At 39.8% G+C, this 13892-nt stretch overlaps 2 protein-coding genes across 5 annotated transcripts in view; both read left to right on the plus strand.

Moving 5' to 3' along the window:
* Nucleotides 1-13453, plus strand: LOC128623816 (signal-transducing adaptor protein 2-like). The gene is made up of 6 exons (XM_053650920.1): nt 1-1898; nt 10795-10946; nt 12438-12569; nt 12791-12860; nt 12989-13091; nt 13326-13453. Exons 1-6 carry the CDS (start codon nt 1854-1856, stop codon nt 13451-13453), a joined length of 630 nt encoding a protein of 209 aa, XP_053506895.1. The 5' UTR covers nt 1-1853.
* The window catches only part of LOC128623899 (semaphorin-4E-like), a 24701-nt gene continuing 24140 nt past the window's right edge, over nt 13332-13892 (plus strand). For 2 of the 4 annotated variants that reach the window (XM_053651053.1, XM_053651051.1), the window contains exon 1: nt 13484-13656. Coding sequence is in view for 1 of the 4 variants with exons in the window: in XM_053651055.1 (XP_053507030.1) it covers nt 13631-13658 (28 nt within the window). In the remaining 3 variants the exon portion in view is untranslated. Of the gene's footprint in view, nt 13407-13483; nt 13659-13892 lie in introns of those variants that run through there. The other 2 variants (XM_053651055.1, XM_053651054.1) reach the window with 2 other exon arrangements.

The raw sequence follows: 13892 nt of genomic DNA on the forward strand, positions 1-13892 counted from the left end.
TCTGTGTGATCAAACGCGCCAGCTACTGCTAAAGGCTAGCGAGCGAAATCACTGAGTTAACTTTCCAATTTATTCCTACTGAAGAAAGGGTACAAAATGAGTGAGGTAGCGGGATCAAGCAAGAACCGAAGACTTATGACTTCCATGCGGAATGGGAGATGATTTTTTTTCCCACGATGTCATATTCGAAGTGCGTTTGTCTGATCTGCCAAGCTACCATTGCTATTCCGAAAAAGGGAAATGTGGAGCGGCACTTTAGGACTGTTCATAAAAACTACGACTCCGACTTCCCTCCAAAAAGCGAGCTGAGAAATTAGGAAGGTGAAGGAACTAAAAGCACAGCTGTCCGGACAGCAGTCATTTTTCTCACGACTGACTTCAAATGCTAAGGCAGCCACCGAAGCATCGTTCCGGGTGAGTCACTTCATCATTAAACACAAGAAGTCATTCCAAGACGGAGAGATCGGGATTTTAAAAACAAAACCGAAATATTATCTTCAATCAGAGCTCTCCAACTATCAAGAAGTACAGTTACACGGCGCTGTGAAGTCATGGCTGAGGATTTGACACAACAGCTTTGGAAGGACATCACAGATTGCGAGTGTTTCTCACTGCAATCGGAGGAGTCTACGGACGCAAGTAATACAGCCCAGTTGTGCGTTTTTATTCGGATGGTGTTTACAGATATGACTGCCAAAGAAGAGCTGTTAACAATACTGCCCATGAAAGAATTTTTCAGTCTTTTAAAGACTTCATTGACAAAACCCAGCTCCCACTGTGCAACTTGATATCAGTCACCACGGACGGTGCGGTTGCAATGGTTGGCAACGCAAATGGATTCATTGCCAAGTGCAGGAAAGACGATGCTTTCCCTGACTTCCTTAATAACCAATGCATAATACACCAACAAGCCGTATGCGCAAAAATGCTAAACATGAAAGAGATCATGGATGTGGCAACAAAGATCGCCTGTTCTATACGTGCTAGATCACTTCACAGACGGCTGTTCCGTGCGCATCTGGAGAAGGCAGACCGCGACCACTCTGAGCTCCTGCTACACACTGACGTGAGATGGCTTAGTAGGGGTATATTCATGCAGAGATTTCAAGAGCTCTGTCCGGAGATAAGGGAGTTTCTTTTTGCTGTTAAACATGCAGAGTACACCCAACTCAATGATGATCAGTGGCTGCTGGACTTGGCATTTTTAACCGATCTGACCAACATGTTAAATGAGCTTAATTTGGAGCTGCAAGGAAAAGACAAAACCGTGGCCAATATGCTCAGCTCAGTTAATGCCTTTAAACGGAAAATGCAACTTTTGTCCTCAAAGCTGCAGCGCCATGATTTTGGGAACTTCCAAAACCTTGCGTCAGAGCTGGAGACGCAGCGGAAGGCTTGTGCGCAATTTAACATTGCACGCTACACGGAGCAGACTGACAGCTGTCGGTCAGAGTTTGACAGACGCTTTCAAGACTTTGCTTTACTGGAGCCAGTCGCTACATTCATGTGCTACCCATTTAGGGACAATGTTGAGGTTGATTCAGTCGCATCGAAAATTGCAACGCTGTTTCACCTGAACTCGTCTGAAGTGGAGGATGAGATTTTGAAACTACAGACTGACATTCAGCTGAAGTCCAGAGCTCATGCACAGTTTTGGAACTTACTCACAGGGGAAAAGTACCCAAACATGAGGAAATGTGCAACCTCCTTGACTGCATTATTTGGCTCTACTTATTTATGTGAGTCAGCCTTTTCCCACATGAAGATTATTAAGTCCAAATACCGTTCCACACTGTCTGATCATCATTTGGAGGCCTGCTTGAGGCTGGCTACCAGCAGCTATTGTCCGGACTATGCAACCCTGGCTGATTCTATTCAGTGCAAGTCATCAGAGTAAGGTAATGACCAAAAATGTACTGAATTGTAGTGTGCCATAAGGGCTCATGCAGTTATGCAAGGTACATGAACATATATTGTGTGTGTGTGTGTATATATATATATATATATATATATATATATATATATATATATATATATATATATATATGTATATATATATGAAATATACTCAGTATATATATATTACACATTTTTAGTATAAGTAGATCTCTTTGACTGGTCATGTTAAAAGTAGCTTGCAAGTCAAAAAAGTGTGGGCACCCCTGCTCTAGACATTAGGGCTGGGTATTGCAACCAATTTGGAGATTCGATTCTTTATATGGTTTCGTTTCCATATCGATTAGTTATCGATATTTAATTTAAAATGTTAGTTTTGCAGACAGGGAATCCAAGTTTTAATATAAATGCTGATAACAGAAACCTTCTTACTTAACTATATTACTGAAATTCACATTTACTTTAACAATAGGGCCCACACTATTATGTTTAATTAGTAACAAAATTTGTAACAAGAAGTCAGTGTGCATACACACAAGGTAAGCACAAACTGCACACTACTGTAAAAAAAAAATAATTGTAAATGTGCAACAGTGAAATTCATTAACAACCAGAAATAAAACCGTTTTCAAAATTCAAAACATGAAATGGCGACATATTCAGGACGAGAGACGAACAACAGATAATATTCACATCCTCTCAAGTGAAGCAGGTGCATTAAGAATCGATTCGGGGATTTCCTGAATCTATCTCGTTTTGTTAAATTGAAGATCGATTAAAATCGGATGGCAAAAGATTATTACAGGAAATGTTTCCAGGAATGAGAGAAACCCTGAGACAAGTGTATTGCATCTTGAGGAGAGTACTTTGAAGAGGATAAAAGGAGAAATGCTGCAAGTTTTATATCACTAGTTTTTTTTTGTTGTTGTTTTTTGGTTTTGTTTTTTTTTTACAATTCCAGGATTTTTTGGGGTCCCCCCCACAACAACAATTATCTTGACAGGAAAGAATCTGATATTTGTGGACAGCTAAATGTCTGTGGACATATTGTCAGGATACAGTGGTAATTTAAAGCTACCTTCCACTGTCACAGCCCCTGGGGCTGATTTCTGTCTTCCCCTCCCTATTATGAGCTCTCCCTCAGAGGGTGGCAGCCGCACAGGTCGAGCTGCCTCCAGAGGCGGAGGTGGTTGCTGGAGATGAAAACGCTGTGTCAGAAGGATTGTATGCAAAAAAATGCATGCTCAAATGTCCAAAGTCTTGTTCATTCTATATTTGGCAACTAACCACTTACCCATGCTCCACAAGGTCCTCAGTAGTTATATCATACACTTTCTGTCAAACTGTCAATCAAAGTAGTGTGTTGCTGATATATGGCCCTTTGTGCTGCTCACGCCGACCTTTCTGCAGGTAAGCTAATTTATGACCGGGGTGGGGGTAACCTGTATCAGTGGGTCAATCTGGCTCCTGTGTGTCTGGGCAGTGGTGGAGAGGGGTGTGTGGGGGACTAGCCCCCCTCCCAACAAATGTGTTCATGTTGGGTTTTGGAGGGGTGAAATACGTCTCAAAAAACGTGTCAATGGGTAATACTGGGTATGCGTTTGTGTTACTGTGTGGGTTTATTTCGTTTATCTAAACACATTGTTAGAAAAAGCATGTTGTTTGAATGTGTACATATATGAGTAGAATATTTGTTTTGTGAAATAAATGAAAACAAATGTTGATTACGTTTTTAAGGAGCCCTCTTTGCCTTTGAATATAAAGTTTAGGAGGTAAAGCATTTTTTTAAAAAAGAATCTGTTTAAAAGAATCGTGTGTATTACATAACTTCTAAACATAAACATTTAGGATGTAAAAAAAAAAAAATTATTAACAGAGCTGTTTAAAAGAATCCGTATTACTTGTCTTCCAAAAAAACACATAAAACCTTTAGGATGTAAAAATGGTTAAAAGAGCTGTTTAAAAAGAATCACGCTTATTACATGACTTCTAAACAAAGATCCTTGTGAGGTAAAAATGTTAAAGTGTTGGCTAAAAGAATCGCCGTATTGTTTAAACTAGGAGATAAGTTTTCCCGAGATGTCTTCCATTCGCAGGGTTAAAGCATTAATGACGTTAAACTGAAACCCCTCTCTATCTCTAAACCCCACCCATACATATGTGTTTCAGACCTCTCTCTCTCTCTCTCTCTCTCTCTCTAAAAACCCCAAGCCATACACGTGTTTCACCGTTAGACAGCACTTTCTGTCAAAATGTCATTCGAAGTAGTGTGCTAATTTATGATCTTTGTGTTTTTCCTGGTTGACGTTTCTGTAGGTACAAAAAATTTATGGCCCTATGTGTTTTTCCTGACCAAGAGTTTTGTGGGGGAGACACTTATTTTAGTAGCGGGGTCATGGTGTAATCCTGTCAGTTTGTTTATGATAATGAGTTAGTGTCTTGACGTGTTAATGGCTTTATGACACACCCAACAATAGGTAGGCTCCATGTTTAAAAGTGGAGTCAGTTACGCAGAAGTCTCTAAGAATCGGCTGTGTAACAGTGCGCTGTGTAATTTTAGACGAACCGGCAGCTTCTCATTTTAGCTCACCGCTAAAGCTTTATTTTTATTTTGAGGAATACTTCAAAGAGGAGATGGCTGTCTAGCGTAACAGTAAGTGTTTTTATTATTATTATTATTATTATTATTATTACACATTATTAAGAATGTTTATTTATAAATGAATTTATGGGGTTTATTGTAATGGATATACAGGTATCTAACGCTACAGGTGATGCTGACATTGTGTCTATTTCGGACATCGTAGACAAAATCAAGTTTCTGAACAAGGCAAGTGGTACGTACATGTGTTATTATTTATAAGTATTCGTTCCTATGTATGATTTGTGTATGTGTAGAATGATTATACTTTTTACTTTACACCAAGGCTCGAACTCAGGCGGTGCGGCTCCGCGAGTCAGGTTGGATAACCCTGTGTTGGGTAAGTGATGCAATAATTAGATATTTCGCAGTTATGTTTAAATGTGATTTATGCTGTTTTCTTATGTTTTTGTGTTTGTTTGTTTATTGTTCAAGGATTGTCAAATCTTGTAAACAAGATCGCCACTCCAGAGTTCAAAAATAGTGTTGCGGGTTCTACTGAACGGCGTATGTCAACAAAACCAGGGAAGACCAAGCGTAAAACAGTCGCTCGGGTACATAGCATAGGCATAGTGACGTCTACAACTCCTAAGCGCAAACGATCAAGATCTCCCCCAGGATCGACAGACGGTATGTAGTATGTATTTAAAAAAAGAGTGTTTCATCATCCTAATTCGTACTGATTTCCTAATTCATGTTGCCTTTTTTCCAAAGTCAGTTGTGAATGAACGGGCTGTTGCTGAACCACGCGCTGTAGACTCTGGTTTGAGTTGGGATCACGTGTTGTTAGAATCGTGGGACGCTTGTGCATTTTCCCCGACTCCTTGAGAAACGCGTGCCAGTGAATGTCTGACTGCGGGAGAGGACGATTCTGAGGCTCTACTTTCAAATCAAGAAGCTTATGGTCGCGAGTCGCCGGCTATTATAGACAACAACAGAGACTTGTTTGAACTGATACGAATCGGGTTCAAGACCATCGAGGGGCGTATTGCGGGGATTGAAAAGAGTTTTGCTAGCGTCGCAGAATGTCTGGACAACCTTGAGAAGAAACAACATTTTTATAATCAATCTGTGACGGATACATTACAATGGCACACCATCACGCATAAACACATTATAGCTACCCAGAGGCTCCTTGCTGGGGAGATTCACCGTGTTGGCCACGACCAATATTTGACAACGGAATGGAAGACATCTCGGGAAAACTTATCTCCTAGTTTAAACAATACGGCGATTCTTTTAGCCAACACTTTAACATTTTTACCTCACAAGGATCTTTGTTTGGAGTCATGTAATAAGCGTGATTCTTTTTAAACAGCTTTTTTAACCATTTTTACATCCTAAAGGTTTTATGTGTTTTTTTGGAAGACAAGTAATACGGATTCTTTTAAACAGCTCTTTTAATAATTTTTTTTACATCCTAAAGGTTTATGTTTAGAAGTTATGTAATACACGCGATTCTTTTAAACAGATTCTTTTAAAAAAATGCTTTACCTCCTGAACTTTTTATCAAAAGTCAAACAGGGCTCCTTAAAAACGTAATCAACATTTGTTTTCATTTATTTCACAAAACAAATATTCTACTCATATATGTACACATTCAAACATCATGCTTTTTCTAACAATGTGTTTAGATAAACGAAATAAACCCACACAGTAACACAAACGCATACCCAATATTACCCATTGACATGTTTTTTGAGACGTATTTCACCCCCCCAAAAACCAGACTCATTAACATGAACACATTTGTTGTGAGGGGGGCTAGTCCCCCACACACCCCTCTCCACCACTGCCCAGACACACAGGAGCCAGATTGACCCACTGATACAGGTTACCCCCACCCCTGTCATAAATTAGCTTACCTGCAGAAAGGTCGGCCTGAGCAGCACAAAGGGCCATAAATCAGCAACACACTAGTTTGATTTACAATTTGACAGAAAGTATATGATATAACTACTGTCCTCAATGATCACTACAGCCGAACAAACACGTTGTAATCATTTGAGTTGTTACGACTCATCACTTGTTGTACAGAGGCCTAGGCCTCAACGTGTGACATAGTACACTCAGCCCAGCAAGAAACTTACTCTGCATGACTTCACAGAGCCAAGGCCTCAAGCAGCTGCATTCACGCTCAGCCCAAGAGAAAAGAAAAAGGAAAGGAGACGCCAGCGCAGAGTTGTAGGAAAAGCAAGGACGCAAGAAGCACAGAAGACACTGGAAATCGGGACAAGACAAGAGAAGAATTTACAGCAGTGAAGAGATCCTTGGACTTCACCTGCACATCATTCAGATGTGGATGTCAAAGAGACAGAGACCACAGAAACAATCTGATTGGGTATGTGATCAAGTAAAAAATAAGAATGGGGTGGAGTTTAGGATATTATTGGGATCAACCTCTATGTGATACTAATGAAGGGAGAAAGTTTTTGTTTATTGCAGAACATCATTTAAAACAAAGAATTAGAGAAAACAGGGGGGGAAATACAGGAACTATGTTGACATATGGAATGTACAGCTCAGACAAGAAATGTGAAGTCTCAATTCAGAGACTGTTGTACAGCAATGTGTGGCTGAGTTTCGAAAGTTAACTCAGACGGGATGCAAAAACAGGGAAGAGGGCACTCGGACGGGGTCCAAAAACAGGGAAGAGGGCACTCGGACGGGGTCCAAAAACGGGGAAGAGGGAACTCGGACGGAGTCCAAAAACGGGAAGAGGGAATTCGGACGGGGTCCAAAAACGGGAAGAGGGAACTCGGACGGGGTCCAAAAACGGGAAGAGGGAATTCACGCAGTGCATGAAAAAATGTTTTGTTTCTTGAAATGTAATAGGAGGTTCTAGCTATGTTCAACAGTATGTAAACCACGCTTTTCCGAAAGAAGGCTAGAAGGTTGGGTTCCGATGCTATTTACAGAAATTTCATATAGCAGACCAACATAATCACATTCATGATTGGATAATATTTATTCGTTTGTGGGGAGGTTATGGAGGTTAGCACATTTGCCTTGCACCTCCAGGGTTGGGGGTTCGATTCCCGCCTCCGCACTGTGTGCATGGAGTTTGAATGTTCTCCCCGTGTTTTGGGGGTTTCCTCCAGGTACTCCACTTTCCTCCCCTGGTCCAAAGACATGTATTGGAGGCTGATTGGCATTTACAAATTGTCTGTAGTGTATGAATGTGTGTGATTGTGCCCTGCGATGGGTTGGCACCCCATCCACGGTGTCCCCTGCCTTGTTCCCTGAGTTCCCTGGGAACCCAGGCTCCCAGGGATTCCCAGGCTCCCCCGTGACCCTGTGTAGGATAAGCAGTACGGAAAATTGATGGATGAATAAAAAGTTGTTTAAAGCATTAAGTGGTCTTTATTTTGACTTGTGGTTACTTTGGGTTATCTCCTGCACCATACCGTACTGTTGATGAGTACATTTATTGGCTCTGTTTTGTACCGCACTTTTTGATGTTAACACTTAAAAGGCAAAATGTCAGTATTGGGTGATGCATACAAAATAACTGGCCATTATTTTAGGATCATGACCTGGAATATGGAAGTCTTTTGTTGTGGTGATTTTAAAAAAAAAATTCAAGTTCCTGCTTGTTTTTGCAGGCTTTCTGTCTTACTTGGAGTGAGATCATCGGTATCCTTGGTTGCATTCCAGTCAGCTGATTGACTTAGCTAGTGAAGAACAATCCTGTTTTTGTCCTGGGAAATTCCCCGGCCATTGCACAGCCTCACTGAGCTTTGAGGCTTTTTGATTAGATCTGAGCAGTTTCATTAGATATCACATGCTATTCATGACTTTTGGTGCTTGTGTGCCATATGTCATTAAAAAAAATCTTATAATTTAGTTCCACTAGCAGCTACTGTAGAAGTCCCCATGCCACCATCTTTCTACAAATCATGTGTTAGCATGATCCAGGCTAATCTTTGTGGAGACTTTGTTCAGAGCATCAAATGGTAACCGTTTTTCTGTTTAATTATGATTTATATTGCATGGTAAAACCTCTGACGTTTTTTTTTTTTTTAAATCTTCTATTTAGGCTAGACTGTCTGAGTATTTGTAATCTGTTGAGCACTTGATCCTCAATGGTCCTTTAATCCTTAATGATTCTGAGTCATTTTCAGTGGTCTTGTGGTGAATAACAAGCATCAATGCCAGCTGCTTTGGTTATATCTTTAATTTATAAGACAGCATGCAAATTCCACATCTCGAATTATTATATACTGTTCAGACATCCATTACAGTCTCATGCCAGTTTTTAAGGCAATGACGTCTAAGGGATTGGAGATCACACGCATTCAGAAGTGGTTTTTGGCCTTTCCCTTTACACACGGAGATTTGAACGGATTCCTTGAATCTTTGAATTATATTGTACACTGTAGAAGGTGAAATGCCCACAAGCCTACCAATTTGTCTTTGGGGAATGTTCTCAAAGTGTTGGCAGATTGGCGAGCCTCGACCCATCCTCGCTCTTGAAGGACTAGGCCGTTTTTGAAGGCTCCTTATATACTATGATTAGATGATTGCCTCACCTGTTTCCATCGCCTTCTTATTTCAACTTGTCACATCACTATTGGTCCTAAATTGCCCCTGTCATTTGTAACATAATTTACAACATAATTTATAACATAACATGCATAAATTTCAAAATAAATGTTTGCCTTAAAAAAAACTATACAGTTGATTAGGTAAAACATCAAATACCTTGTCTTTACACATTTTTTGTTTAAATACAAGTCAAAGTACATTTACAAATCACTCCTCTTTGTTTTTATTAGCATTTTCCATACTGTTCCAACTTTTTCGGAATTGGGGTTGTACATTTTTCTCCTACGAATTCATAGAGGTGCCAAAAATCTTTTTTGAACGCAGAAAGCCGCATGTGCCACTAAAATCAAGATAAAAATGATTTAATGTTACATGAGTTCCTCATATGCTACAGCTAATGCTATTCAAATGAAGCCTCAGAAAATAAAACACCAATCTGGATATCTGTGACGCCTACAAATGTATTGTCACAATTGTTAAGTTGTTTTGTGTATTGGCCTGTATAAAAGGAACAATTTGAATGTATTTTTTGCAATGGATTTGAGTAGTATTTTTGAGGGTGCAATTGCTTGATTGTGCCACAAGGGAGTGTTCACTTATGTGAGCGCTAGTAGGGCTGCGCGATGCTTCCGCTCCTCACAGAGAACAGCCTGCTGAGCGATCACAATTAACATCTCCTGTGTCTGATTTTCCTGTACAAAACAGGTTAGTAGTGTGTGATATTTCGCTGCAATACATTTCTAAGGATTTTTAAAGCCTTAGTTATGTTGTTCTGACAACGTTTTATGTGTAAAACAGTGGTTTATTCAGTTGAGAGACCTTGAATTGAAGTGTAGCTAGCTCCCGTGTAAAAAGTGTAAGCGACATGGCAGCCTTCAGACGTTGACATTTATTTTGTTTATGGTCATTGCTCCTGGACATGTGCACCTTTCTCTGTATTTGTTAAAGCTGAAGTTTACAATGTACGGTTATTTCAATAGTTGTGTATATATATAGTTGTAATGTGTTGGTAAGGTTAAAGAGACAGAGGTATTTTGTATAATGTAGGCCTCTGTATTGTTTTTATATTTTGTATTTGAAAATGTAGTAAAAGTGTGAGACAAGTAGGCTTAACTGTATTAAAGCTACTGAGTGTATATGATTTCGGAGCTGGTAATAGCAGTAACTATGAGTCATAGCACCAGTTAAGACTTTGATAAGTGAAGGATTTCTGTTGAACTTAACAACAAATTTGTACATTTATATAATTTGTAAAATATGTTATTCCAGCAGTTTTATATATTAACCTCCATGCTGTAATGTGATGCTAAATGTGTAATTTGTTACAAGGAATATTATCGTTGAAGTGGTTTAAATGAAAAAGGAAAAAATAAGATATATTCTGTTTAATAAAGACAGAGAACAGCCTGCTGAGCGACCACAAATAACATCTCCTGTGTCTGATTTTCCTGTACAAAACAGGACACGATATCTGTTCACAGGTTACTCATGCTTGAGGCCTGTAACATATCCAAAGCCTTGAATTAAAGCTTCGATATTCTGCATTTTGACCTTACTGCCTTTGTTTCGGTTTAAATCCAAAGTGCTGACATACACAAACCCTACATTATCATGGTGCTGATAAGGGAATGAATGAATTGAATAAATGAACAACGTTTCTATCTGTGTATTAACATATCATTAAGTGATTTCCTGCATCTGGTCCTCAGCTGGCAGTGCCCACGATTCTAACCCTGCTGCCCGGGCAACTGCACATGCTAAAGGAGGTGGTGGAGAAAGAGAGACAGAGAAGAAGAGCTCTAGCGCTCTCGAGAGCCCCTTCATCTCCCCTCTCCCTCCCTCTGGTAGGAGAGATCCCTGCGTAAGTATTTCCTCGTCTAGAGATGCTGTCGTTTGTATATTCATGGTTCAAAGAAAGAATAAAAATGGTCATTAATAATAATAATAATAATAATAATAATAATAATCATTTTTGTTCAACTGTTATCTTGTTTGTTTAGTTGTAGGTACAATTACTCCGGTTATAAATTCTCTGTAGAATTTCTATGTTCACCTTATTCACTAGTGACACTTAGGATCAAAATCAAATGGGAAACTTTTCCACTCATAAGATCAAGAGGAACAAGATGGCTGATAAGCCTATTTGGTTGATTTTTAAATGAAATTCTGTTTTATTAAAAATTTCATTCTTTTATTTCAAGGCATGAAATATGGGGGGAGGGGGTGATGGGAAGGGACAATGAATTGGAAAGGTCAATTCATTTGTTTGTGCTATACACCAAAGACATTTGGGTTTGAGATTAAAAGATGGATATGAGATGAGAGTTTAGGATTTCAGCTTTTATTTCCTGGTGTTTAGATCTAGATGTGTTACACAGCATAAAACATAGAACATTCTGTATTAGACCACCCAATTTCTAGGTGAGCAAAAGTATAGGAAAGGATAAGTCTTTAAGTAAATTCAAGTAAATGACACTTGATATTTGGTTGAAAATCCCTTGCTTGCAGTGACTGCATCAATACTGAGACTTACTGACATCACCAAATTGTTGGTTTCTTCTTTTATGATGCTTTTCCAGGCTTTTACTGCAGCCTCTTTCAGTTCTTGTTTGTTCAGTGGATGGGGGGGCGGTGTTCTCCCTTCAGTCTCCTCTTCAGGAGGTGAAATACTGCTCAACTGGGTTAAGGTCTGGTGGTTGACTTGGCCAGTCTAAAACCTTCAACTTTTGATTAACATCTATATATACACACCAGGAAATAAAAGCTGAAATTCTAAACTCTCTTCTCATATTCATCTTTTGATCTCAAACCCAAAGGTCTTCAGTATTTAACAAAAACAATGAATTGGCCTTGCCATTCCAATAGTTAGTTCCAGTAGTCAAATAGGACTGTTTTTGTGTATTTTTGCTTATACCAAAATGCTGTCGAATTCTCGATTCTGATTGGTCGAAAGGTTTTCGAACAGCAGCTCTGACAGTATTGCCAGCTATAAGGCAAATCACAGGTTTATATTAATGTGCTGTATTAATGTTGGTATTTGAGAAAGGAAAATTATCGTATGAAGGTGAAGATTTCAGCAAAAAGACGTTTATTTAGCATTTATTAGTCTCCACTAGTCTCCAGTGTAAGTATAAGCAGCATAAAACACTTTAGGATGTGCTGCTATAGGAAAATCATCCACATTGAGGTGGAAACAGCTTCAACGTTTGTTGATTATTTTCCTATAACTGCATGTTTTATTACCTATTAGATTATCATATTCACTTGTCAGCCAATCTATTTAACTTATGTATTAATTGAGTGTGTGTGTGTGTGTGTGTGTGTGTGTGTGTGTGTTTTCTGTCTGGATCAGTTGTTTCAGGCCTGTCTCTCGTACAGAAGCCGAGGTTCTGTTAGAGCGTCACCCAGACTGTAGTAACATGTTGCTAAGACCGGGCAGAGACGCCACGTCACTTGCAGTAACCACACGACAAGACCTTAATGGGTATGATACGGCATTAAAACACTTCTCTCCCTATCCGCCTCTCTCTATACAGTATTGTAGATGGCATTTCTATTTTTACTCCCAGACTTTCCCTCGTAGCATCTCCTTTACCACTTCAGGATCTCTCTCATGGTTTTATTTATTTATTTATTTTACTTTCCCTGATTCAGTTACATTCTCAGTCACACTCTACTGCTTTCTGCTTTTTGAACGTTCCACAGCTCGGTGTTCAGACACTTACGGGTTACCCAGAAGTCTCAGGGAGGTTACATCATCGATGTGGAAAACCCGGTATGTAGGGATGTATAAACAGCTAGATAAGATAATAAAGTAAGTGTGATGTTGATACTGGAGGGAATGCAGCTGCATCACTGTGTGTGTGTGTGTGTGTGTGTGTGTGTGTGTGTGTGTCTCGGCAGATCCCGTGTCCCACCCTTTATGATGTCATTAACGCACTAGTCGAAAAAATAGCTGGGACACTTCAGCCTTTTCTACTGGAGGAGCCTTATGAAGAGAATATCAGTGTGTCTGGCACACACACACACACACACACACACACACACACACTGCATCTTATCAAGAAAACATCAGTATGCCAAGTCGCAAACATGACCATGCTGGAGAAGAATCCTAATGAGAATTGTATTAATGCAACACACATGCACATTTAGTGAATCATTTATTGGTTACTGATTTCTATGGCTTTGCTCTGCCTTTCTTGATTTGTATGCTGAAAATTCATCATTCCTTGTCAAGCGTACATTTCATCCAACGATGAGAACGGACACTGTGCACCCATTGGCACTTTCTCCAGAGGACCCTCACTGTCCCCGAAAGGTACAAGACCTCAGCTCACCTCAGCATTTTACTCTCAGAGAATCTAAGTCTAAGTTTCATGTATACCATTTTTCTGCAGTGTGTGCGTGCGTGTGTGTGTGTGTGTGTGTGTGTGTGTGTGTATGTTTTGAGCAGGGTCAGAGAGATGGACTTTGAGGTCTCACTCTAAATCTCCCAGCCCATCTCAAAGATCACTAAGCCCTCCAGGTTCGCCATCCAGCCCTATGAGACAACTGGTGCTCTCACCCTTGTGTGTGTGCGCATAGAACACATACACACACACACACACACACACACACACACACACAAAATCAGTCCTTCGACCCAGTGATGGCCGAGTATGGAATAAAACATTATGGGGCATGCTGTTTCATGAAAATAATCATCAACGGGGAGGTGTGATTCAGTGTGTAGACTTCAGTAGACATAAGGCCTCAGTATACACAGTGTTGAGATGAGTGTTCCACTTTTGTGAGTTTACAAGCT

This window comes from Ictalurus furcatus, chromosome 20 (genome assembly GCF_023375685.1).
Source record: "Ictalurus furcatus strain D&B chromosome 20, Billie_1.0, whole genome shotgun sequence".
Classification (NCBI taxonomy): Eukaryota; Metazoa; Chordata; class Actinopteri; order Siluriformes; family Ictaluridae; genus Ictalurus; species Ictalurus furcatus.

Coding starts and splice junctions, on each gene's coding strand:
- LOC128623816 (XM_053650920.1), top strand. CDS start 1,854: ATGCAACCCTGGCTGATTCTATTCAGTGCAAGTCATCAGAGTAAG. Junction 1,899..10,794: donor GTGCAAGTCATCAGAGTAAG/GTAATGACCAAA, acceptor TCTGGTCCTCAG/CTGGCAGTGCCCACGATTCT. Junction 10,947..12,437: donor CTGGTAGGAGAGATCCCTGC/GTAAGTATTTCC, acceptor TGTCTGGATCAG/TTGTTTCAGGCCTGTCTCTC.